Source organism: Vicugna pacos, unplaced genomic scaffold, assembly GCF_048564905.1.
Source record: "Vicugna pacos unplaced genomic scaffold, VicPac4 scaffold_19, whole genome shotgun sequence".
NCBI classification, from domain to species: Eukaryota; Metazoa; Chordata; class Mammalia; order Artiodactyla; family Camelidae; genus Vicugna; species Vicugna pacos.
Window position 1 is genome coordinate 76,702,579 of NW_027328740.1, and position 27,574 is coordinate 76,730,152.

General features: G+C 44.3%; 1 protein-coding gene across 1 annotated transcript in view; it reads right to left on the minus strand.

Annotated features, from left to right (window-relative positions):
• Positions 1-27,574, minus strand: part of LOC140693562 (uncharacterized) — a 141,779-nt gene that overhangs the window by 55,346 nt on the left and 58,859 nt on the right. Inside the window, exons 10-12 of the mRNA XM_072957349.1 lie at positions 26,002-26,173; positions 25,409-25,548; positions 20,758-20,976 (exon numbers count right to left, since the gene is read on the minus strand). Of these exons, the coding sequence (XP_072813450.1) occupies positions 20,758-20,976; positions 25,409-25,548; positions 26,002-26,173 (531 nt within the window). The remainder of the gene's footprint in view (positions 1-20,757; positions 20,977-25,408; positions 25,549-26,001; positions 26,174-27,574) is intronic.

Sequence of the window (27,574 nt, forward strand, 5' to 3'; positions counted from 1 at the left end):
TATATGATCTTTTCCCTTGTGAAATGAACAACACAGTCTGTTGTCAAAATTCTTTCCTTACAATGATTCACGAGCACCGTATACTCACAAAACTGCTGGACAGCAAGGCACTATCCAGACACTGTGACAAATCAAATGAAACACAAGGAAGACAGTGACCCTATTCTGCAGGGCTTATAATCTGTTCCAACACCGGGTTTTTATTTGATTTGTTTGATTGGTTAGAAAAATAAAATCACTCAAGTACATTCTTCTTTGAGCATTATGTAAATCATGACTCTCTTTTTAGTGTCATGAGCAGGAAAGACTTGAGTATGAATTGATTAGATCAACTAGGCACAATCATCGCTGGAGCCTGTGTAATAAATAAGTACATGAGATCTAAAATAAACCTACACAGATCTCTGCAAGGAAAATGAAGAGGTGAGTTCCCCAATGAGAAAACAAACAATCAAGAAATCAAAAAAGGAAAACTTTTTCATTAATGATTCCAGGCAGTAGTGGAGCATGGTGGTGAAGATCACAAATGCTGGGGACAAACATGAGGGTCTGAAATCCCACAGCACTGGGTAGCTGTGACACTGATATTTCAGTGAAATTTTCTGCACCTCAGTCTCCTATCCATAGACTGGGGACAGCCACAGCACCCATCTCCTAGAACAGTCTTAAGAATTAAGTTATTTTTTATATAAAAGTTTAAATAAAATACCTCAGATTTTAAATATTACCCCAAAAGCTCAAGGAACAAAGAAAACAGTGATAAATTGGAGTTCATCAAATGTTAAAAATTTGCTTCAAAGGACACCATCCAGAAGGTGAAAAAACATCAGAGAGGAGAAAATTTTTTCAAATTATTTATCTGATTAAGTATTTGTATCTTCAAATAAAAGAAAAAACTCCTACAACTCAACAAGAAAAAGAGAACTCAATTAAAATGTGTATAAAGTATCTGAAAATGTATTTTTCAAAGAAAATATACAAATGGCCAATAAGCACAATCAAACGATGTTCAATATCATTAGCTGTAAAAGAAATCAAGTCAAAACCACTAGGAGAAACCGCTTCACACTTACTACAATAGGTTATAATAAAAAAAATGTGTAACAAGCACTAATGAAGACACAGAGGAAGCGGAGCGCGCAGCCCTTGCTTTTGAGGATGTAACACAGGGTGGCCACTTTAGAAAACAGCCTGGCAGGTCCTCAGAGAGTTGAACATTTGGTTTATGAATGACCCAGCATTTCTGCTCTCTGGTCACACAAGTAAGAGAACTGAAAACAAATGTCCACATAAAAATTCCTACAGGAGTATTCACGGCGCCATTACTCTTCACAAACAAAAAGCAGACACAACACAAACGACTATCACCTGATGAATGGGTAAACAGTAGGGCCCAGATATACAGTAGAATATAATTCAGCAATAGCAAAGCATAGAGTACTGACCCAGGCCACAACCTGGAAATACATTGAAAAAGTTACTCAGTGTGAAAGAAGTCAGTCACAATAGACAGTTCCATTTACATGAAATAACTTGTTTTACATGAAATGTCCAGCACAGGCAAATCCATAGAGAGAGAACAATGGCTGCCTGGGGCTGGGGGAGGATGAGGAAGATGGGAATGACTGCTTGTGCATACAGGGCTTCCTGTTGGGGGATGAAAATATTCTAAGATTGACTGCGATGCACAATTCTGGGCTTTGAGTAAAAACCGCTGCACATTTTAATGGGTGAATTGTATTAAAACTGTTAAGGACAAAAGCACCTAGGGCCAGAACCTTCAAATAGTAAATGCAAATTGCTAACTTTTATTACAGGAAGAAGAAACTGCCCTCAGCATGAAAGCAGGAGATCGGCAAATATGGGTTAACAGAATTGGACAAGAGCATTTCACTTGAAAGAGTTGCTGAGTGTACACGAAATATTCAGAAATAGGAAAATCAGCTTGACATCACGAAGAAGCATTCTGCTTCAAATGCAGATCAAGGATTCGGCAAGCCCAGCTGCTAGAAATAACCAGAGAAGAAACCTGGTTCTTACAACAAGCACCAGAGCCAACAAGGAAATGGTGGTGAGGAAAGCAGGCAGCCAAAAATCTGGAACAGTTTGCTACAAATAATTTCTCCACTGAAAATTCAAAAATAAAATGAAAGTGATGCAATGCTGAGCTGGCCTCACGTTAAAGGGCTTCCTCTGCTGCTCGACAGTTCTGTAACCCCGAATGAGAGACTCAGGAGAATCAGCATGGCTCCTGGCAGTCCCCAAGTGACTGCCCACCAGCACGTTTACCACCATCACATCTGCCAGGGTTGTATTGCAGAGAAGAGACCAACTTCTAAAAGGCACAGGAAATGTTTACCAGGGAAGAAAAGGCTGCTGTCAGTCCTGGGACAGAGGCAGTGTGAGCAGAGGCCAGAAGGCTGCAGGTGAACTGGAGCAGACCTGGGGCAGGAAGGGACCACGGAAGAGCAGATCTCAATTTTCTACTCTCTCTCCCTCGGGTAGGAGAGATAAAGCCTGCATCCTTCTCACCTGGAACTGTGGGTTCTGGCTGGCAGAAGTCTTACGTACAGGGAATGAATACTCAAGACTCTGTGGAAAAAGTCACGAAAGAGAGAGGGCGTAGGGACCCAACTCCACGAGCCTCTCAAATGATCCCATATTTATTGTGTATAATCAAAGGAAAACGTCATTAACAGTTGTGTGATAGTAAGCAGGAACTTGGGGAAAGAAGGATGAGACAGAGATTGTAGAATCCACCATGAGTACAAAGGCTTAGTGTATCTTTAGGTAAGTCATGGGGTGAGGGGAATAAGATACATTCTTTAGACATGTGAATTACAAAGCAGACCACCAGACCAGCTAGGTCCTTGCTTGGGGGATAATAGAGTATCTAACTGCACACAAGCCCAGCCTTTATAGCTGTGGGCCTGGGTCATTGCTTTGCGATGAGCAGAGTGCTATCTAAAACATCATCTACGCAAGCAAAGCATTATCTCTGCTTTTTAAGGCAAGGAGACAGGAGTGAGGATGCACAGGCACTTGCTTGCAAAGCAGTTACTAAGCATACGTTTTCTTCTTAAATTTGACAGGCGGCTGGGGTCTGTTACAATTTGTTAACCCAATCATGGGCTCCCACATGGAACCATTATGGAGGACACCCTAAGGTGACAAATCCTGGCTCTGGGTCTTTTCCTGCCAGCTTCAGCCACTCTAGCAGAGTCTAGGCACATTCCTGAATAATGATCATACAGAACCACCCACACTGTTAACTCCTGGTGCTTGAAACTTAATTTTAGCTCTACACAACTTAACGTAGAAAAGTTTCAGAAATAAAAGATATCATATTTACTTTATATCTCATCATAGGACTGATTTTTCTGATTGCTCTAAGCTGCTTCTTCTTGGTAAAGCACCTAATTCTGCAGGTGAATTCAGTACTTTCTTTGGGCATAACTAGCCAGTTTGGGCTCACTAACTTCTATTGGTCAAATACCGATACACTTAATTGATTTCATTGTTCATCAATTTCAGCTGGGAGCAGAGGGAGTGTCACTCTGTTCCTCAGCCCACCCTCAACCCTTATCATCAGCAACTCAGGCCTCCGGAAACCAAAAAAAGCTTTTGTTTCCCTTCTACAGTTTCAACAAACCCAACAGGATACATAAGCCTGGAGAAAGAATTCAACACAAATGTTAAAACAAAAATCAATAAACCTGAAGCAACTCCATCTCCGAATCATGATACACAATGACATGAGATTAAGTGTGTCAGGCCCAAAGCATGGGTGAGCCTGACCACCTGATTTCTATTCTTCAAAGGAAGGAAAGTTTTCCTATTTTTTATTATCACTCTGTCATTGTTTCTGATTAAGCCAAAAACTAGTTTATGAAATAATTAAGCATTGAAATAACAGATTTTTGTTGTATCAATTACAGAAGGCATTCAGAGGTGTTAGGAAAAACCACCTCTGTAAAAAATGCAAAATTTCTTCCACTGTGAAGAACACGTATACAAAATGCAACAGAGAATTCAAGCTCTTGTGGAGAGGAGCAAAAGCCACAGAATCAAAGCAAAGTCATTACTATGAGTCAACTCAAAATTCACTGGACAATCATGTTCAATGCATTCAATGAAATTTAAAGGCATACTGCAAACCATACACTTAATGATCTGCAGGCTAGAGGAAGAATTTCTCTCTTTAACAGACAAGAGTAATCAATAGGGTGCCCCACCAAACAAGGACCAAAGAACAATCAGGTTTTTAACAGTTCTGATATATCAGCATTTTCTAAAGATCAAAATCCAGAAATTTTAAACATTGATTCACACCACAATGAAACAAGCACTTAAAAAAAAAGAAAAGAAAATAAGCACATAGAACATGTACATAGATCAATGAGAATTTCTTGAGACGCTGGAAGAAACAGGCTATAGTCTTTTACTTGAGAAATAAAACTACTTTTAAAGATAAATGCTAAAACACATTTCATCATTCATGTTGCCTTGAAAAATCTGAGGCACTTGTATCTGATTAGAAAAGCAATTCTGAGTAATAGTGTGTTACAATTCAGAGCCAGTTTGCTTTAGAAGAAAAGAGAAAAGAAAAGCTACCGTTTCTCATATACTGCACAAAGTGTGAAGTGTCTCCCTGCCTCTTTCTCCTCCCGTTTTCTAAGCTCATGCTTCCCAACCCTTCTGAAACAAGTATGAGAACCTCTTATTCCCGCCAATATGCCAAATGACAAAAGAAAATCAATTTATTTGTGTAAGTATATGCTTAAACCTTGAACTGGAAGAGAAAGATATCAGAAGTCTATATGGAACTTATTTCTACATTCCTGAAATCACACACACAAACGTTCACACAGACACAGACACAGACACAGACACATACCCCCTGGATTACTGGGAAATTCACAAACTTAGGATTTCCATCTTCTAGAAGATAACTTTGTAGTTAGTTTAAAATACAAAACTGTCAGCTTTGGAAAGCCTTGATCACCTGCTAAACCATCCAAATATCAAAGAGACCCAATTAGCCTTCTCGGTAGAATGTAATTTCCCATGATGGCAAAACATACCCTAAAAAGTCCTGGATCTAAGTCTCGTGTTTATCACTAGCTATGATCGTTTTTAAGCACATTAACAGATTCAGAAACTTATGTCTCAACAGCATTTATTCTTATTGAAATAGTATACGTGTTCATTTGCCTATACAGAGACCAGGTCCCATGATGGAGTTTAAGAGCTATTTTGTGTATTGCAATATTTATTTTTAAGTGCAGAAAAGGAGGGTGGGTATTACTCAGTTGTAGAGCACCTGCATAGCATGCACAATGTCCTGGCTTCAGTCCCCAGTACCTCAAAAAAAAAATAAATAAAATAAGGGCATATTTAAAAATGAGTAAAGTTATAAAAAAATGCAGACTAAAAACCACTGCAATCTAGGAGACACAATTACAATTAAAAAAACAAGAGTTTCTATCAATTATTGGCTATTTGCCAATCGCAGAGACAACCAGAAATCACACCTGATAACCATCACGTGTGATTCTCAGCAACCCTACTAAGTAGACACGGATGGGAAACCAGGCTCTGCAGATGAGGAGACGGAGCTCAGAGGAGCCGGGGACGCTGACCGTCCTGCTTCCCGTGACACCACATCAGCCCAGGGCAAGCGCTGACGGAGCTGCAATGAGGGGACACCCAGCTGCATGGAACCTTGGGGCACTGGGGAGTCCCAGAAAACACTAAAAACTGTTCAGTGAAAAACCAGCTCAAATATAATACACTGTGCCACATTCTTTAAACAGGGAACATGAGTGAGACCTTTTTGATGCCTCCGTGTCCTTTCTGCCATCGTCAGTTACTTGCCCTCACAGCGTGACCAGTGATGAGCTGGACCCCATATGAAGCGCACTCAGATGGCAGAGCATTTGAAGCTGTTTTATGAAGTTTGTAAGACTCTGTCTGTGCCTCACACAGGCGGTCATCCATCACTTCTCACCGGTGTGGATGTACCACCTGAAATCACTCCTTTCTGCTTTTTAAAATCCCTTCATCTACTCCAGACTTTTCAATAGCAAAGAAGCAGCTAAGCCACAGACAGTGGACAGCTTTTCACCAAATTTCTTGAACAGCCCATCGGACTACCTGGAAGCCCTTTACTTTTATTAAACCCACTTCCAGGTACTTCATCATTTTCGGATTGGTGGACTTGGCCTCTGACTGAGCTACTCAGAGAGCTCCCAGCCTCACATCCGTGAGAGGACCCTGCTGTTGGGAGAAATCAGTGAGAAAGGCGTACATCCCCCAGTCATGTCTGCATGGCTAGAAGTGCCACAACGTGCTAAAAATTTATACCATCATAACCCCTGGGCTCCCATGGACTGGTTTCACATTAACCAAACTCATGAGACACTGATGCAAGAAAACCAGAAATTTAACTTATTAATGTAACAGAAGATGTGAAACTATGAACCAGACTGCAATATCAGAGTTCAACCATGAGTATATGTTCTCCTCCACGGCCCAAACACGGGCAGGCAGTCACATGGCAAGTGTGGACAGAAGCAGAGCAGGAAGGATTTCTAGATGAATTCAATGGACTAAATTTCTGTTATACCAACAGATCTGCTGCCTGGAAAACAATTAATTCTAATCACGGTGCACTCTTCGTGGACAGTTGCCGAGACACGACTGTGAGCACCTGTGTAACTCTCCTTTCCCTGTCCTTTCTGGGCTAATTGATGCACAGACGTACAGAAATCGAGGGATGCAGATACATCTAAACACCCAAAGCCCATTCTGGGAGCCACAATACCATACAGCCAGGGTTAAAATACTTGCTCTGCCACTTACTAGTTCTGTGACCTTGGTCAACTTACCCTCTGTGTGCCTCAATTTCCACACTGTGAAACTGGGATAACAATCAAACCTTCCTTACTCGCTTGTTGAGAAGATTGAAGGATTCATTTCTGTAAAACGCTCAGAAAAGAATGTAGCACATTTTGGGTGCTCAACAAATGTCAAATTAATATTACAGTGGTTTACAAGTCTCCTTCCTAATCATCTTCTGTGTTTCCTGGCTAGACTAATACCCAAAGGAAATTCTTATTTCTCCTTTTATAAACTCATGGGATGAACCCTTCTGTTCCATCCCACCACCTGTTTAAACTGATGGAAGGGATACCTCCTCCCCACTCCTCTGGGCCATGCAGAGTGCTACTCCCTTCACAGCCCTGACCCCTGGCCCACAGCTAGCCCTCCTCACATTAACAGATTGAGTTGTGATTCCGGGGAGACAAGCAGGGCATGTGAAACCCTTCCTTTCCCTCCAGTGTTGACTACCCTAGGGAAGCACCCTGGATGCTCAGCTCCATTGCAGAACAGCCCTGTGCATGATGGGGCTCATTCTCTCAAGGGAAGGCTTGCTGTGGCCCAGAGATACCTGGGACAGGGTGAGTCTCTACTTCTGGGACACAGTATCATGACACTCATTTATCCACAGCCCTGAAGTTCATGGAGAACGTGGCTTCATCAGTAACAAAGAAGACATTTATCGCCTGCCTACTCTTTTGTGTCATCTCTCAGTTGGCTGCTGGAGACAACATGTGTATAAGTATTGGTTCCCCTTAGGCCCCAACATATATGAAGTAACAAAAATTTCTGTGGCTTAACGTTGGTCCAGGGCGACTGTGTAACAGTTCTGACTCTGCTGATGCTAAATTATGGGTGTAGGAATTATGGAACGTCCTCAAATATCTTTCATCATAAAATCAGCTTTTCTTATTTTCTTGTTTCTTTGTAATTACCAAAGACTATAAAATGATGGCTGCACACAAAACAGCAGCTAAAGTTTATGAGCTCTCTTGACATACCCACTGTGGTAAACATGTTACATAATTACTAATTCTCACAATTCTACAAAGCAGATATGAGTGTCCCCTTCTCACAGACGAGGGGAAAACTCAGAACGAGCTGACTCAGGATCACATGGTTCAGTGTCAGCACGTGCAGGCAAACCCAAGTCAAGAAACTACACCCCATCATATATGTACCAAATCAACTCCCACCAATTAACACACAGCGGCGGGGTCAATACTCAGGGAACTCAACACACCTTTCAGCTTTATGGTGCTCCAGAGGCAGCTTCTAGCTGTTTTATAATATCCCGGCTCACTGGTTTCTAACACTAGAAGAAAAGCCCGATTTTGCCATTGTTTGCACAGCAAGTCTGAAATGTTCACAGCGAGATAAAAGAATAAAACTATGATATAAGCAGAAAAAATTTTCCAGGTAGAAAGACATAATGGACGTTGTGCTATTCTGAAGCATTAAGCAAAGGAATCAAAATAAAATCACATTGTTTAAGCCTTATTTTACAAACAGAAAAATTAAGACTGTAAAAAGTTGCAACAGCGCCACCTATGGCTAAAAAGACCTTCCAGGTTGCCGGGAAACATGCAACACAAAAATTGACTGTAAGATGAGAAACGAGAATCAGATAACTAGAAGCTTATGTAGCATATACTGCACTTTGCTTCGGGGGGATGGAGGGGTATTCAGTATTTAATCTGATATTGCTAATACTCCTAAATATAAACAAAAGACATAGGCTCATGGAAGCTCATCTTAGAAGAGGAAAGAATCCAGTCCAGCCACTTCATTTTACACGAGGGGAGACTGAGACCTGAGATCTGTCCTCCTGGCAATCAGCAGCAAAGCTCTCCTAGGTCTCATGTCTTGCACTGTAGTAAAAACCAACAGAACTGTACTACGCCTATATTCATAAAAGTCACGTCTGTATTTTTCCAACAGTAGGTAATCTAAGTATCTTGCAAAATACTTCTCAAAGAGCCAGGAAATCATAGAAGGGTATTGAAATACAAAAACATTTATTTACATATTAAAACAGCATGAGCTTTATTATCTCTATTAAAAAAGTGACATGTCAAATCAAAATTTTGAAATTTTAAAACCTGAAAAGAGTGCAGAAAAAAATCAAAATTTTCTTTAGTCACAAAAGAGAGAAGCTTATTCCCTGATAATAATCAATGTGGATTTTTCTAAACTTAATGGTTCTGGTCAGAATCCCGAGAAATTAAATGTCTGATGGATGGTTACACGGCAACATGAATTCTGAGCTTACATTCTGTGTAAATAATCTTCAAGGTCGTCTGCTTAAGGCAATTTAAGTAGTCCCTGTCTCACTAGAATGACACAGATTTCATTAAAGCTTCATACTGCACTTAAAAAAAAACAATCCTAGTTACTTTAAGCCATATTAATGTATATCATATATACACATATTGAATATGCATCAGAAATAAGCTACCCTTTTTAGTATTCAGAGTTGATACTTCTAAACTATCAGTCACTGTGAAAGCATATTTTTATTAAGCACCTCTACGGTGCTTTGTATACAAGGCGTCCAGCTCTCACAGTCAGACAAGGTAAACCATATTACTCAAATTTCACAAATGACGAAATATACTTAAGCCATGTAAACAACTAAGATATTCATCATCAGGAAAGAAAAGAGTAAGGATTTTACTTACAATACTCACTGACAAAGTTTTCTTTCATACTAAGACTACATAAAACAAATTCAGTGTTTGGAAATTTTTCAGTAAATAAGCACCACTAGAAAAAACAAGTAACATCATTAGCAACAGTTGGACTTTCAAAGACCACTTCTCTCTTGCACAATAGTTATTTTAAATGTTTTGTTTTTAGTTCTCACAAAGCACTAAATTAAAAAACTATTTCCTTTACAGTCATTACCTGAGAATAAAACATTTGTGAAAATGTACAATTTTAATTTATGCCACTCTGCCTCTCATTCTCACTGGTGTCTCTCCTTTGAAGACCTCATCAGGCTGAGATAGCTAAAATCGGTCATTTATGGGCTCACAGGAGTTCGGGAAAACACTCAACGGGAAGCTGATTAGAGGAGCAATTGAGAATTCATCCTGTGCAGCCTGGATTCCAGCATCGAGCTAGCCACCGCCAGCTGCGTGTCATTTGGGGCAAGCTGACCCATCTCTCAATCCCTCAGCTACAAAAAAGGAGACACTGATACCTACAATCAAACACTTGCTATGAAGTAAAATATGAGCAAAGCATTTTAGCCTCAGTTAGGAGTCCACTCACAGCGAGTTTGGTCATTATGATGATGAGGATGGCTGTTAACAAATTAAGCTCGACCAAACAGGAGAAATCACCTTAAAGGAGAAACATTTTAAGTCCATGAGTATTTCCTTTTGGGTGGACTGTAGAATATTCTATAGATTTTTTTTTTAATAAACCAAATTTTGTCCATTAATTGTAGATTTACAGGTTCATGGACAAGTCTCCAGAAAAATAATTAGAGGCCTCTAACCTCTGAAAATTAAGATGTAAATTTAAAAAAAAAATCAGGGAAGAGATTATACCTCATTTGGGAGAGTATGTGCTTAGCATGCATGAGGCCCTCAATTCAGTCCCCAGTAACTCCATCTAAAAACTTTGTTTTTTAAGAAATAGAGAATTAAAGCAAAAGGATGGAGGAATACGGAAATTTTTAGAGACTCATCTCAGATTTAAGATAGGGAAGAAACCATCCAATTCTCAGAAGAAATCTTGAGGACTATGTAAACTGGATCTGAGATGTCTAGTCTTTTAACATTATTCATGAAATCATATTACCAAGTCTTAAAACTACCTGATAACCCACAGTGGTGATACTGATCATAACAGCTACCATCACGTATCGAGCTCCGGCTAGGACTGCTCTGTTCTGACATCTCTACCCCTAAGGCCTCACCAGGCGGAGAGCACTAAATTCGGTCATTTATGAGCATCTCGTGTAAGTCCTCCATTTGTGCTTCTCAGTCTCCTCTCACCAGCCCCTCTGAGGGAAGCACTGTTATCATCTTCCCCACCCGCAGATAAGGCCACTGAGGCACAGACACTAAACCCGTTCCAGGCCACATTGGAATTAAAGGACGTCTGTATTTCTGCTGTTTTGCTTTTGACAAAGGAATCTGAGATATCAATTCAAAGCATACTATTAAATAATCAAGTCTGTCAGGTCTTCACCTCAAAGAGCAGATACTATAAATTCCTGATGTAGGATGAGGCTGCCGTCACAAACTGACTCAGCTTGAAATTAATATCCAAGATGAAGCAGCGGATACACGTAAATATTCACGATTGTCAAGTCTGCCCACGGGTCTGGGCCCTTCACTGCCTGAAAGGGGGTGAAATCCCCACCCGTGTCTGGGAGGGAAGCGCGGCTCTTCCCGGGCTCACCCAGGCTTCATAGGCTATTTACCCCCACAGACTAGCCTCAACGGTTAAAAGCTCTCAAGATTTTTACACCAGGCAAAACTGAAAGACATTTCTGTAGATGGAGCACTTTCTCAGGCTTAAATTTTTTTGCCTACACTCAGCCAGAGGGAGAAAAGAAACAGGACTCTACAAAGTCCTGACCCTCACCACTCACAGGAGTAGAATGACCACAGCAGAAGATGGCCCTTCACATTGCAGGATGTGAACAAAATAAAGATGCCCCAACAACAGGCACTCCCAGACACAGCGCTCAGCAGTCTTCTGCACAATCACAGTTGTGCAGCCCTCAACACCTTCTATTTCCAGAACACTTCATCAGCCCAAAAGAATCCCCCTATCACTAGCATTCACTCCGTAATCCCCCTCCACCCAGCCCCTTCCAACCATCACCTGCTCTCTGCCTCTGCATGTGCCTTTTCTGGGCTTTTCAGATCACTGAAATCAACAATATGTGGCCGTTTGTGTCTGCTTCCTTTCAATTAACATGCTGTTAGCAAGGCTTGTATATTTTGAAGTGGCATCAGCATCTCTTTATTTTTTATTTTTTTTGGAAACGTTAAAGATTATTAGAAGGTGGTAAGTACTATCAAAAAGAGTAGAGTGGAGCATAAGTGATTGGGTTTCAAAGGGAAAAGTGTGGGTTGAACAGTCAGGGTGGACTTCCCAAAACAGGTGGCATTTTTCATTTTCCTCTTTTTTTTTCTTTTTTATTCACTCTTACGTGTGAATAATGTTCCACTACATGGAGATACTACATTCTGTTCATCCATTCAGCAGCTATGTATGGACGAGGTCCAGAAGAATGAGTGTAAAGGGTGACTAGCATGGATGGCATTTAAGCAAAGGGCAAAATGTGTTTTCAAAAAAAAGCCAACAAACAGAGGCGCAAGGAAATTCAGTGCGTTTCTGAGCAAAGTGCTTGCTTGCTTCGGCAGGACTACCGTGCAGGGCTGGGGCGGATATTGGCAGGAATCACGGTGAGGGAGTCACCTGAGAAGACATCCCACTGCAAGCAGCTCAGCCAATCCTCCTCCCTCATCCTGTATTGTTAGAGCAATGTTTCTAGGTTACTCTTATTTCAATTAATAGCATTTAACTGCACGTCTGATCATCACCATCAGACCACATTACCTCCAAGTCACAGAAAATCATTCACTGACCGGAGCAGCACCAGGACATAATGGTGATGGATTAGGGAGTCCTGCAGCATTCCAGCCTGCAGGCACAAACCCCACATGTGCCCTGGTGATGTCCAGAAAATAAAATGCATGGAAATATCTCACTGCTGGAACACGACATCTGCCCTCAAATTGCCCGAAAATCATGCTGGCAAAGCACTACACAACCTTCTCAGTACAAAAAAAAAAAAAAGCTAAGAAGGCAAATTTAGGCTCTTCCATTGAAAACCAGCAGCCACCACTGCCAGTATTTGAGCTGGAATGCTCCTGACTTTGAAAACCACTGCGCAGTTACTTTTCAAACGTGAAACTCATATATATATACCACGTAGATGATATTGCAGTAACATTTTTCTTTTCAAAATTTCCAGTTGCAAAATTAGCACAAGAAAGTTTATGTTTAGGCTTTAAAAAAAATCAATTATCCTCCATTTTCTTAATTTTGAACTTATTATTATTTTATAAATGGAGCTATGGTGCGTATTTAAAACCTTTTGATTTCTGAAAACAAGACGTTTATGACCTCACTATTTCAGAGCAAACTTTAACGATTCTTTGAGAGGTGGGGCCTGGGGTGCTCACTAACAGCTCTTTAAATACTGACAAGGATGTGCTATTAAGTAATACAAAGGCTCTAAGTCCACATTAGCTCAGAAAGCAAAGAAACCACACCAAAGACTTCCTTAAATATTTTATATATTCCTATTCTTTTGAATATTAAAGCTCTTAAAACATATGATTTTTTTTGAAAAAGACAACAGCTGTAATAATTTTCCTCTCACCAAGAAAGCAATCTTTATCAGGAATAAAAACCCCTATGGAAATCGAAATGACAGGACGTTTCTAGCTAAGTGAACATCCAGATCTGAACACAAACCTAAATCCTATCAGATCTCACTCGAAGGAGCTCTACAAAGGCCTGGGCAACCCTGGAGATTAGCTCTTTTGTTCCAAATGTTGGCTGAGCTAAGATAATCACACTAGGCATGGAAAGAGAGAAGAGGAATGTCCACCTGGCAGCCTCCATCAGTTTTCTTCCAGGCACAAGGTGCCTCTAGGGCAGCCCCGCTAACAAGTCCCCCATAAGAAAAGCCGGCATCCACACTGCCCCTGCCGTCCCCAAGTAGCCCCGAAGCCCATATCCCAGCCTGTGAATGGTCTTCAAATGATCCCCCAGTTGGTGGCACCCTCCACCTCTTCCCCGCTACACACACACACAAAGCCACGACAGCCTTCCCAAAGCACAAATTTGATTACATCAACCCCACTTCAAACAGTTCAGAGGCTCCCTGGTAGAGTTCTAGCCCCACCCCAGACCCTGCTCGCCCAGCCTCATCTCAGTACATAGGTCCCCAGTGACCTCAGGAGCCCCCTGACCTGCTCCTACTTCCCACTTGCCTCCAGGTTCATTTTGACTGTTTCCCAAGGAAGCCTTCCCTCCCTCCAACCTCCACAATTTGTTCCTCTCTTCCTAGAACATTCTAGGCTAACTGACAACGCTAAGCTCTCAAGAAGCAAATACATTTTGCTTATTTATGGGGCTACACTCTCTCTCCCCTAGACTCACTGAAGTGCACGTGTTATGAATAAATGAATGACGGGTTGGATCTCAAAGGGACAGACATACCTGCTCTCGCCCGTCCCGACCCTTTTGTCTGTAGTATATCAGAAGCAAAACCAGAAGTACCTTTCCTGAGGGTCACTTCTGTTGACACCCTTCACTGCCTACTGTGTCAGTTCTAGTAAAACTCAACTTCTTCCAAAGCCCTACACCCCGGACTCTCTCCAGTGTCCTCCCCAGCAGGGGCTCCCTCCACCCTGGACCGCACAGGGCACTCTCCCCGGGTCCCCACGCCAAAAGCCTCCAGGCCTCTGCCCGGGCTGCCCCTGCGATCTGAGACACATTCTTGACTCCTTCTCCTGGCTGACTCTTACTCTGTCCTCACAACTGAATGTACAGCCCATTTCTTCCAGGAAGTCCTCTCTGATAATGTCCTTTAGGTCTTGTCTGGGCTCTATCTATAGCAGCAGTACATGGTGACCAACTGGGTGTTTGCCCGCTCCTTTGAGACCACGAACACTTGGGAACCACGTGGGAAGGAGTGAGAGATTACAAGACAGGTGGGGGAAGCAAAAAGCAGAAATCACAGCCCAAGTCCCAAATTCAAGGATACTTTCTCAGAAAAAGGTATAAACTATTTCACACGTGTGCAATTTGGCTACTATTTTTGTGGCTTGTGGACAGCAAGAACTTGGTGTTCTAGCCCAAAACCCAGGTTACATGCAAAGAAATGTATATATTCTTATCCAAAGGAAACCAGAGCTGCTCAACAACAGTTTTCAGTTAGAACTGAAAGGAAATTTGATAAAGGCAATCTCTCTCTCTCTCTTCTTTCTTTTCTGGAATCATATAATTTTAGAAGTATTTGCGTGACTAACAGACGTCTACAGCCCGTGATTCTGCACTGAAGTGTTTGGGGCTGAGGAAGCCCAGATTACATTCACTCTGTAAATGCAATCACACCAACACACTGATAGGTGCCGTGAGTGGTGGAGCTGATGTTCCAAAGCAGGCAACATTATTCTGTAAGAGAACTCTAAATAGAAAGTAAGAAATGCAATGTCCTGTACTCAATTTCATTTGCTATATGGGCCATTAACTGATAGTATATTTTGACTAATGAAACCCAAAAATAAATTGTCAACGTCGATTTTCTTCATCTGACCGTTTTATGCTAACATCGGATATTAAACTCTCACTCCATATGGAAAGCTCAGGCCTATGCTGCAGCACAGATACATCCCGAGGAAGAAAGCCGACCAAGGGAGAACTGGAGAGTTTCCCTTCAGAAGCTGCAAAGTCTGGTTTTGCACCTGTACACCATTTGCAACCACGTCATCATCAAAGGAGTTAGACGTTACCTCTGGGGCGAAAATCACTGCGTGCTTCAGAACCATCAAAGAATGCTGAGCTTTGTGAAACAGTCCAGAGGCGCTTAAATCATACTTTTTCTGAAAGGCTCCAAAACTGACCCACTTCACCATTCCAGGTATAACAGGGAAGTACTGGAAACAGTAGAGAGAACATGCCCTTGAATTCTGACAAGGCCCTGCTTGAATCCTGCTACAGCATTTACTAGTCACTAAATGGACCAATTCTTTAACCCCTCTGAGAAGGCTTCCCAATCCCCAAAAGGGGGCTGTCAGCGCCCACCTGGGAGGCATGGATGTGAATGCAACACGCAAGTAGGGCGGCCGACTGGTACCTGACACGGGGCCTGGCTAGTTTCCCTCCGCTGCCCTTTTCCCCCTTTAAACTTGCACTGTTCCCCCGGTAACGATCAAGCCCCCGGAACAGACTGCCCGTATCTTCTGTGTATCCCTGGATACATGCCTTACCCTTAGGAGGCCAGAAAAACAACTGCCTCCTCCCAAGTCACTAACAATGTTCTTAAGAGTCTGGGTATTTTTAACTCTATTTTTCAGGGAGACTATTCCAGAATTTTGCAAGCACCATTCTCCAGGTTGGCTCCCCTCCCAGTGCCCATCCCTTCTCACCTCAGATCCTCTGTCTGACTGCCTTCTGTTCATGGGAAAGCGAGTCCGGTAAGGTGGGGCTCCCTAGACCTCCCTCCCTCCCTCACAGGTGATTGTGACTAACTTCTCCCCATTCCTCACTGCAACTCTAGCATCTGAGGAGTCTACCCTCCCGTACCCTGCAGACTCTGCACCTTCCCAAGACGCACACGTGGCCACGACCCTCCCTTCAGATTTCTTCCTGGCTGGCCCTGCCCAGCCCCTGGCCCCTTAAGGATAACTGGCATTGCTTTGAAAATGGCAAACGCCACTGACTGACACACCAAAGCTGTATGGTCTGGGCTTTCCTCCAACCAAGACACAGCCCTGCCCCCCCTCAGCCTCAGTCTGCAGCTCTCGAGATGATCTAATTCACATGCAAGGCTGTGAACACCAGCTAAGAATGACGACTCCCAACGTGTATCTCTAGTCCGGCTCCTTCACCTGAGCCCCAGGCTCATCGACCCAAGTGCCTCTTTGAAGTCCTAATTTGGATGACAAATGGCATCTTAAAAATGCCTCATGTCCACCATTTACTCTAGAATTCCATTCCTGGCAGGTATCTCCCAGACTCCCCATTTTAGTAACAGCCCCAGCACCCACCGAGGTGTCTGAGGTCACATTCAATTTCCACTGTTCCCTCCCCCAGGCCCTGCCCTGGAATCAGTCCTGTTATTTCCATCAATAAGCCCATCTCAACTGTAGTTCTGTAGGGACCATGGCCGGAAACACACAAGCTCACAGCATGGGGCACTAACAGTCCTCCGTAGGGTGCTCCCTGGAGGTGGAGGCATCTCCTGCTGCTGTTCACCTCAGAAGGCAGTGGATTCTCACACAGGATGTCCAGGAGAAGGGACTCAAGGTTCTCCCATGGTCTGAGCTTTGAAGGGCCCGAGGTCTGGGGGAGCTCCTAATTAGCAGACACACTTGCCAATGAGCAGATGAGGATGGGGGAATCCACACAAGGCTGTTATCACTTCAACTCATGGGCTCTCAGGAGCCACGGGAAAGGCCTGTGTCCAGTGTACAGCCCAGCCATCACAGATCCCAGCCTGCATTTGCCAACCCGGACAGCCTAGACTCCATCTACTTGCGACACTTACTTCTGTTCTGTTCCCCACCCAGAATGTGATGGACTCATTCAGATATTCTGGCCTGTCTCAAGAGAGACAAATTCAGTGAAAAATGAAGTGTCCACATTTGGACCAGAGCATGAAAGGAGAAACAAGGCCTCATGGTCAGCATGATGGTGGTGGCCAAACCCTTCCACCGGGTGAGATGAACCATGGTGGGGGTGAGAATCCAGGGTCCTAGGTCGGCCAAATCATCTTCCTTCACGGTTGTCTGGGGTGTTGGAGACTGACTACCACAAACTAACGTCACGGCTGTCAGTGGTGGATGTCTGCTGCAACAGAAACGGATTCAACTCTTTACTGCCAACATGGGTTAAAAGTAAAGGCCGGGGCAGGGAGGTCTGCACGGCTGCTGAGGCAAACCACAGACCCAGCTCTGAATGCCCACTGGCTGGAGTAGAGAGGAAGCTACGGCCCTTTTAGCTGTCCCTGTGTCCAACAGATCCAGGTGAGCCAGCTACTTAGGAGAAGGTCATGTTGTCCTGATACCCAGAAAAACCAGCCTCGTAAAGGGAACAAATAGTGTCATGGATTTTAGACACAATTCTGCCCCTTTATGAAGGCAAAGTAAAGTAAATGGCACGGGGAAGTTGAATGCAAAAAAAAAAAAATTAAAGAACCAAACGGTGACCGCTTCCTCCAACAGCGTCCCCTGCAGCTGTCACCTCCGTGGCGGCCACTTCATCATGAAGGCCAGGAAGCGCCGTCATGCACGTCACACAGCGACAGCCAGGAACCGCGTGCCGAGCACGTTTGTGTAAAAGCAGGAATCGAGCAAAATGCTGCAGAGTTTGACCTTACAAGTTTAAATACTCCATGAAAAGAATCCCTGAGCACCCGACAAAATCAATTCGCATCTTACTTCTTCAAAACAATCAAACAAATTTAATAAGGGCGCATTTGTCACCAAATAAAAGGAGGACCAAACATGTTCCTCAAAAGCAAGGATTTCAACAGGTATCAAACACCAGTGGGTGATGAGCTAACAAAGCAAATATTCCAAAAAATTAGAAAATAAAAAATGACTAAGATAATAGATGGATCAAAACAGCTGTTAAGTTGTTGCTTTTTAAAGTGATGGAGACTGTACGGAGGGCAATCTGGCTATTTCCAATGCAGGGTGTGCACAGCCCACATTTTCAGAAGCAACAACATGCTCACTGGGCAGTACAAGTGAAAAAGGAGTAAAGAAAAAGGAAAAGAGGAACAAGAGAAAATTAGAATCACACAAGAACAAAAATGATTTTGACTGCATGTACAAGAATTTATGTGAGTGTGTGAGGCCAGGGACACGGGGATGGTGAGGCCCAACCTCACCTCCTGCTCAAGGGAAAGCAGGGGCCTGAGGGGAGCGGCGCTGCCGGGGGACCACAACGTGTTCAGCTCCCCTAACCAAAATTTGACCTACAAGCGTCTAGGCAGCTTTTGAGCTACAAATTGTTGTCGCATTTCAGTCTGGACCGTTTTACTCACTTCCACCAAGAGTAGCAGGAGAGAATGAGGCTCTGCTCCTGCACCAAAGCATTGTTTAAAAAATTAATGACTGTGGAATAGTAAAAGAAACAATGGAGTAAAAGTGACTGGAGGAGAATGTGCTTGACCCTAGCTCACTGGCCGCGTTATCTCAATGACGTTCAGATGCTGGCTGAGCTCTTATGGTACCACAATAGACAGACCCACAAGGAGGCAGGTTTAATGCGCTGAACCACTGTGGGCTAAGTACACATCCGGCTACTCCGCCAAGTCCCAAGGGCAGAGTTCAAAGGCAAAAACAAGCTGGCATTCTCTGGTGTTTCTGCAGACTCAGAGACAAGCATTTGTTGAGCAAAAATATCACCAGTGCCTCCTATGACAAAAGAAGTGGCACTGGCGTGGGGGCTGGGGCAGGGCTCCAGGCTTCCACTGCTCACTCACCACTCTGCCCAGGGGGAGAAGGTGGTCCCTGCTTAGGTTTCGCTGATGCACCTACCTTGACTAATGTCTGGGGCCTCAGCAGGGGTTGACAGGTGAGGTGAACAGAGCCAGACTCTGTGTAGCACGGTGCTGGGAGCTATGCCCTCAGCAGTGCCCAGGCTCCTAAACATGTCAACTCATCTCCAAGAAGCAGATGGGGAGTGCGAGCATATAGATCACAGGGCCCTGTGAGGACAAGTACAGATCATGGCCACGACATGCCTCTCCTCTTCCTTAAGCCATAGAGGTATTTCCGGGGAGGAACAGAAAATTCATCCAGAGCCTGCTAGGTGGGCTCTCGCAGGTGGGACTAGTGTCCCCTGTGCTTCTCACTCACAGGGCTGGTCTAGACATTCTTTTTATCAATTCTCTAGCATCTTCTCCGCCAACTTACCAACAACCAGAAAGTAGGATCTGATCTTAGGTAAGTTCAAAAATCACAGAGCACCACCTCCAAAGCGGGCCCGGTAGCACATGCCAGGTCTTCTGACCGCCACCTGTGGGACCACCATGAGCCCTCTCCAGACTCAAGGACCGAGGCCGTAGGCCGGGGGGACACAGCTTCCCTCACTCACCCCAGCAAAGGGGGACCACGTCTCGGCAAAGGCTTCTCACCCTCTTCAGCCCGAGGGACAACACGATAGATATATGGGGAAACAGAGCAGAAGGTGGGGGGTAGGCAGCCCAGAAGAGCTCATCTGTACTTCCGAGGCAAAGTGGGGCCATTGACTTAATCACAGGGACAAAGTGGGAATGAACATTTCCCTGCTCTGTTCCATACACCGTGATACGCCTTTCCCTGCATAAGGAGTTCATTAGGAAGTCCCTGGCGGTGTTTCTGATGTCCTAACTTGGCATGGTGGCTGTCGGGCAGGAAGAGACGGCCTGAGCTGAAAAGGTGCTGGGCCTGGGAGGCAGGTGACAGCGGCTCCAGCCGCAGCTCAACCAGCGCCTCGTTCTGCCTCTCGGGGCTCAGCATCTCATCTATAAGCAAAGGGATGAGCATGTACCAGGACAGGCTGCCCAACAGAAATGAAATGAGAGCCATGTAAAGAAAGTTTCCCAGTTGCCACGTTTAAAATTTGAAACAAAGAAACAAACCAACAAACAAAAAACAAATACTAGAATGTGATTTTAAGAACAGATCTTACTTAATCTACTGTATGTAAAATACTATTATTTTGACATGTATTCAATATAGGAAGTAAAGAGATAGTTTATGTACTTTTACTAGACAAGCCTCAGCGTCTGATGTGCATTTGACCTACAGCACATCTCAGCTGAGTCCAGCCTCCTCCCCAGTGCTCCTAGCATCAGTGGCTTTGGCTACTTTATTGGACAGCAACTCCAGGGGTCCCACCATGTTCCTGGCTGTAAAGCGGGAGTAAGTGTCCACACTAACCCTAAAAGGATCTCTCTGAAATAAAGGCGGATTCACTTTGAAATGTCTGGAAACCGGCGGGCTGCACCTCCCTCCCCCCTTGGCTACAAGATTGACTTCTTCCTTGCTGATCCCTTTCTGGATGTAGGGAAGCAATCCAGCACACAGCCAAGGTGGACTGGCTTCCAGGTAAACTTACCTGCTGTCTGTGTCCAGTCCCATGAAGTCCTCCTTCTCAAACGGGATGTAGGGGAGGGGGATCTTGTCCCCAGAATTCTTGGGGCCACCATCCAGCCACTTGGACTTGAGCAAGATGAAGAGTGACTCAGTGAAGTCCTCGATCCTCTTCTCCACCACCCTGCAGTACTCTTAGATTGAAGGCAACGTCGGTGCGCGTCTGCTCGGCTACCTCCCCATGCTGCACAAAGACAAAAAGCTGAGAGTCATTAAGCGATGTGCCATACAGCTCCTCTGCATGTGGAGCTTCTCGAAGGCCTTGGCAGAGAGACATTCGGTAATGGTGAGAAGGCCCACGACCTTGGGGTGTTTCTGGAAGACGCTCCACCGATTCTCGGGCACATAGCGGTGCCTGTAGTGGATACAGAGTGTCCACTGGGAGCCACAAGGGCTGATATGGCTAACCGAGGTGAGTAGCTGATAGATGCAAAAGAAATTCTCCTCTGAGATGATCTCTATGGATTGGACCACAACGGGACGAGTCTGGTGGTCCTCAGCACACTGCACGTAGTCAGGGATGCTCATGTTGCAGGCCCTGCCGAGAGGGGGAGGAGATCGAGGTACATTCTCTGCTGTGTGCTACGGGCCCATCTGGGTTGCGGTGACCTGGTGTGTACCAGCCAGAAGACAAGGGAAGCCAAAGCAAATCCAAGGGTACAGTTTGTCCTCAGAGTCTGCATATGGCTACTGTAGCTCGATCACATTACCCAGCTTTTGGTCTAGGCTTCCTGCCTCTGCAGAGAAAGGTCATTTCTTATTTTCTATTTCCAAGCACCTAGCAAGGCCCTGATGCAAAGTCACTGCTCAAAAATGCTGAATAAAGAAATGAACAAAGGAAATGCTTCCCCAACCCCCTTCAGCAGAATATAAAGAAAAGGACCACAGTAGGATCAAAAGATCTGGATTCCTATTCAATTTATTTGAACTACTAAGCTTCATAATAATGGATAAGAAAACTTGCCTTGGGGTAGAGGGTATTGTTCATTGGTAGAGCATATGCTTAGCATGTACGAGGTCCTGGGTTCAAACCCCAGTACCTCATTTTAAAAATGAAACAAGTAAATACACCTAATTACCCAGCTGAAAAAGTATTTTTTAATTCAAAAGTCAAAAAACACCTTGCAATTGACACAACATTGTAAACTTGACTATACTTCAATTAAAAAAAAAAGCCTTGCCTTACAAGAATATATCTGGATTACGGATGTTTGAAAATGTAAAATGCATAGGGTACCACCTGCATAAAAGGAGGTGACTGTACACATGTTCTATCCCTCCTTTATGAGTTATACTTCCTTTGGGGGGGTTATAACCTCTCAGAGCTAATTTTCTCAGATTAAAAAATATAAACATTACCTGATTCTCAGTACTGCTGAAGAATCAGATAACTCTATGAAAGCATCTGACCCACAGAGTTTACTCAATAAATGTTTGTTGAATGAATGAATAAACAAGCAAAGTGAATGCTGCTCCCTGCCACAAACCATCATAATGGTACTGCCTGGAAATCCCAAGCCCACGTTCACCCGACTCTGCATTAACAATGTGGGTGACCTGGACAGGCCTGCGTGCTTCACGAAGCCCCAGTTTAATCGTGAATAGAAATAAGGGCAATAACACAAACCTCAAATTGTTAGTGAGTCAGTAATGAATTGTACCCCAACACTGCAAGATGGAACCATTAAGAAAACTGGGCAAAGGGCCCATAGGCCCTCTCCATATAATCTCTTACTACCACATGGGAATCTACATTACATCTCAAAATTAAAAGTCTAATATTTTAAAGAGGTTATCGAGGTTAGGTGAGCTCACTGTCTCAAATAAGGAACACACAGTACAAATAGGACAATGCCCAGCCCATGAGATACACTCAGTTAACATTCCCACTGAGCCCAATAGTCCCTCCAACTTCAGAGCAAGAGGATGGGTCCTCGTGGCAACAGGCCACAGCACCTGAAGCTAACAAAGCTAATGGTGTCCACTTAAAAGAGCCCCTGTCACCACCCTTGTTCTAATTTTCTATTTGTAATTTTTTTTTCATTAAATTGGAACTCCAAATTGCATAGAATTCTTACCAGATATCATGATGGCAGCCCTTCAAAACCTGACCACAGAGATCATGATGGCAGCCCTTCTTGGTGAAACAATAAAATGAAAAGCCATTTCCACAAGACCTCTGTGTAAATCTACTAGGGAACTTCATCCTGGACTGAGGAAGAGGACTGGGGAGTAGGGGGTAAACTGGGACACGGAGAAATATGGGCCACCTGTCCCACAATGGACTTTAGACTCACCCTCACCATCCAGGAACGTCTAAATACACACAGACAGAGTGCTATGGACAAGAATTTTTTTTAAACAAATCCCTGAATCCCTAGCAGATCTTGTTTCTACCGAGACACAAATGTCTTATTTGTATAATGTTTCACAGAAGCCTTAAAATATTATCACCCCAACTTGACACATCAAGAAACTGAGGTAGAGAAGTTTATCACATTCTACAAGATTAGAGAGAGGCCACGTCAGACACCGTATTTAAATCCAAGTCCCTGCTCCGTTGCTCACACTAGAAAGTGTCACATACTGCCTCTTTCCTGCCCTCTCCCTGCAATAAATCTCTGAAGAGTCTTTTCTGTGTCACCTGCAATCAAAATCACATCAATTTTTCACAAAGAGCTATGTCACTCCTTGGAGGACATACCAAAATCTAAAGGGTTGGGTTGAGAGGAGATATTTGCATTTTCTGTTTCTCAAAGGAAACATGGCTTTAAAAGAAACTGAAAAGTATTTATCTAGTCTAAGCGCTCATTGTGCACAGAAAGAAACGGAGGCTCAGAGGAGAAGAGGAAAGGGCGTTATTAACAAATATTGCCTCAGTGCAGCACCAAGCCAGCCCTGGGCACTTCTGGGGGAGGATCTGGAAGGCCCAGGAGAATGAGTGTTAGAAAATAGAAAGAGAAGAAGAATATAAGGCCCCGTCTCTACACCACCATACCATGAATTTCCACCAAATTATCCAGTATGGGTGCAGCCAATAGTAAGGTTGTCTAAACAGGTTATTGAAACCTGGAATTCTCAACCATAGTGGAAATTCCAGCATTTACTGTGCTTTTTTCCCAGTTCAATCATCAATTCAGTGGGCATTCTGTACCAGGGACTACACGAGACCTGGAGTTCTCCCAAATAAAGATCTCTATTACCACGTGTGCAAACCACATAAAGACCACCAGAAGAAAAGCGCCCACAGATAAGATGGAATTACTGAAACTGAAAGCAGCCAAAGAGCATATATTACTAGGAAAAATGGTGCTCCTATAAATGGACTCATGGACATAGAAAGCAAACTGTATTTAGCAGGCAGGAAAGGAGGGATTAACAGATACAAATTAGTAAATATAAAATAAATGACAAGGACCTGCTATATAACACAGGGAACTATATTCAATTTCTTGTAATGAGTTATACTAAAAACAAACTAAAACATATATATATACATATGCATATGTTTATAACTGAATCTCTGCTGTACACCTGAAACTAACATTGTAAATTGACTACACTTAAATAAAATTAATTTAAAAAATAAGTAAAAATAAAAGCAATGCCATTAAGAAAAAATAAAAGAACACTCTAATCCCCTTAGCTGTAGGTGGTGGAGAATTCTGGTTGCAAACACCAAGTCCACTGGATCACTCCAGCACTGGCTGTCACTCTTTCTGACCATCAGAGAGTCACTTGTTTCACTGAGGTTTCTTTTCTCTTCTGTGAAAGGCTACAGCTGCAACTAACGATGTATAGAATCTCATCATTCACAAGCCCAACAAGTAGTGAGGACTTCCCATGGGCCAGGCTCTGGACAGAGGAAAATATAGGGTCCGAAACATATTCATGGGTAGAAGAAGTTTGTGCCATAAAGACGTTAATTCTTCCTGTTTTGATAGACAGATTCATTGCAATTCTGATTAGAATTCCTACCAGATTTTTCTTGGAATGTAACAAGTGAATTTATGGTCAAGATTAGCCAAGAAATTTCTTTAGAACCACCACTGGGGAGGGGTGGATAGGTCATTAATTTCCACTGCTCTTTCTGAAGTGATAAAAACGTTCTGGAATAATAATGGTTGCACAACTGTGAATATGCTAAAAGCTGCTGAATTTTACCATTTAAATGGATGGAATTCATGATGTGTGAACTATATCACAATAACGCTGTTATATGAAAAAATATTTCTTGACAAATATTTTTCTTTTTATACCACTAGTCTGTCCCACAATTTAAGAAAAACAAAAAACCAATACAAACCAAACTGTGCCAGGAGTTCTTTAGGACTGCAATATCCCTGGGTTTCCAAGGCCTCTGGTGATGCTGTTCCTGTTAACACACACTAGCTGGGCTGGGCTAGTTAGGGACTGTAACTGTCTTTTTAAAATCGACGGTCACACGTTTCACCCTTGGAGAGGGAAGGAAGGAGGATATCACAGCTTCATGCCTTCAGCTCATTTTTAACAGAACCAAGCCCTGCTTTCACCACTGTTAATCCCTCTCACTATAAAAACACGTGACATCAACAAGCACCGCCATCATAACACCTGAAAGTGTTCAAGGTACTTACCTGCGGCAGAAACACTGAGGGAGGAGACAGAAGCTTGCTCAGCACTGATGCTCCCTTTTCCCGACTCCACCAGGTGAAGCTGGGCGCTACAGCCAGAGGCCCTCAGCCCCGGGAGCAGCACACACGCCACTGAGCTGGTCCTGAGGGAGGGTGAAAGGGAAAGGAGGGCAGCCCTAGGGGGGAGGGAAAGGGGGGGTGCGGGCTGCAGCCCCGCTCGGAGGCCAGCCCCAGCACCAGCATAAGCCGCCCGCTCCCGTCCAGGTCCGCAGACCACGCCCGCCCGGGAAACAGCCCGCCCATTGGTGGGGACGGGCAGGCGGCCGAGGAGAGGAAGCCCGGGAGGAGAGGACTCGCGGGCGGGAGAGGGGAAGGGGACGCCAGCCGTGGACTGAGGGGATCCCGGCTGCGTGAGAGGTGGCAGGCGCACACCTGGACCTGGACAGCTGTGGCCGGGGCGCCGGGGCAGGTGGTGCTGTCAGAAGGGTCTGGCCAGAGAAATTCAGCTGAACACGGGCTGACTGGCGCCCTTGGGGGCTGTGAAAGGCGGATCACCCTCCCGAAGCCGCCTGAACCCTTTCCCGGGAGCCCCCCACCTTGCACTTCCACAGCCAGAAGCCCCGGCCCCAGGCAGGAACCAAAGGCCTAACGGGCGACAGAGTTGAGAAGCATTTGGGGCCAATCCCCGGCTTGGACATGGAGCTTCGAACCAGCGGACCACCAGGCACCGACAGCGCATGCGCAGGAGGGACATGGATCCTCTGGATTCTGCGAGAGAAGGTGGGACAGCGAGGGAGGGAGAAGATGGGAGCGGGTGGAGAAGAGGGGAAAAGTGGAGGGATACAGATGGACAGGAAGAGCAGAGAAGGGATGGGTCTGGATAGGGGAGTGTCGTAGCGGAGTTGGAGAGAAAAAGCTTTACCTCTAGGGCACCCTGAGATGGCAGACATACCTCTGTACCCTTCTGTAACCGTTCAAGTCTCGCAGCTCATGTTTTACCTCCCTGATCCAGCCCTCCATCAGATGCTTCTGCAGAAACACTACGGGGATCACACCCGTTGCCCCCATGCGGAGCTGGGTTTTCTGTTGCTCTGAGAACCAAGCACCCGCAGGTGTTGTCGCTCAGAACTTCCTTGGGAAGAGCACATATTCCCCTTTTACACGCTGGGAAACAGGCAGGAAGGATCACTGCCTTAGCTCCACTGTCCCAGGTGTTGGGCTGGGGGGAGTGGTGTGGTACAAGATCAGAGCCCCAGACAGAGCAGACTGCCTGAGTGTTGGTGCATAGTCCCCATCCCTCCTGGGTAAACCATACCCAACCCTAGTGGAAACATCAAGGGCTCACAGTGGTTTCCTGGGGGTGGGAGAGCTGTCCTCATGTGAAGGAAAAGTCCAGCTGGGCTAACAAGCTAAGTCACAAATCTAAGTGTGATAAGTGTCGGTTTACTGATCTAAGCTCTGCTGGGCTATCTCGTAAATCTGAAGTTTAGTGTCAGTTTATTGGCCTAACAACCTAACTCGTAATTCCAAGCTCAACAAGTGTCAGTAACGTGATCTATTACAAATTGATAAGCTCCAGTGTACTGATTCCTTGCTTTTTGTTCTTTAAGTCTTATTGGCTAATATCCCCTTACTTGTATTGAAGTATTTAAAACCTCATGTGCACGTCTTGGAGGTGCTCAGAACTTCGGAGCAGAAGCCCCTCTGAGCCCGCCGGCATAAAAATTCTGAGTACTCCAGCACTCCGATTGGTGCTTGTTTCTTGGCTGGCCTGTTTCCATAACACTCAGCTCCAGTGCCCAGCTTTCTAGGTAGATAGGAGTGTTACCAAGTCCAAATTCATTCTCCTCAGTGCAGGACAGGCCAATAAGTTTGGAAACCAGATGTTGGGGCTTGGAATAGCAAGTTTCTGTAGACCTAGTTGGCAAACTAATGTTCTGGAAAACCATCTCCCCAAGTCACAATTCAGGCTCATTTCCTACGCGCTTGGTTGTTGCAAACTTCTTAGTGTAGGAATTCCTTCTTGTTAGAATCCTTTGTTCTTACAGCTATCTGCGTGGGTCAGATCCCTGTAAATCTCCAACAAAACAAACGTTATTTTCTATTCTGCAATTTGCTATCTTTTAATGAATGAAAAAGTGTTAAATATCCTTAAAGGTCAGAGCTTCA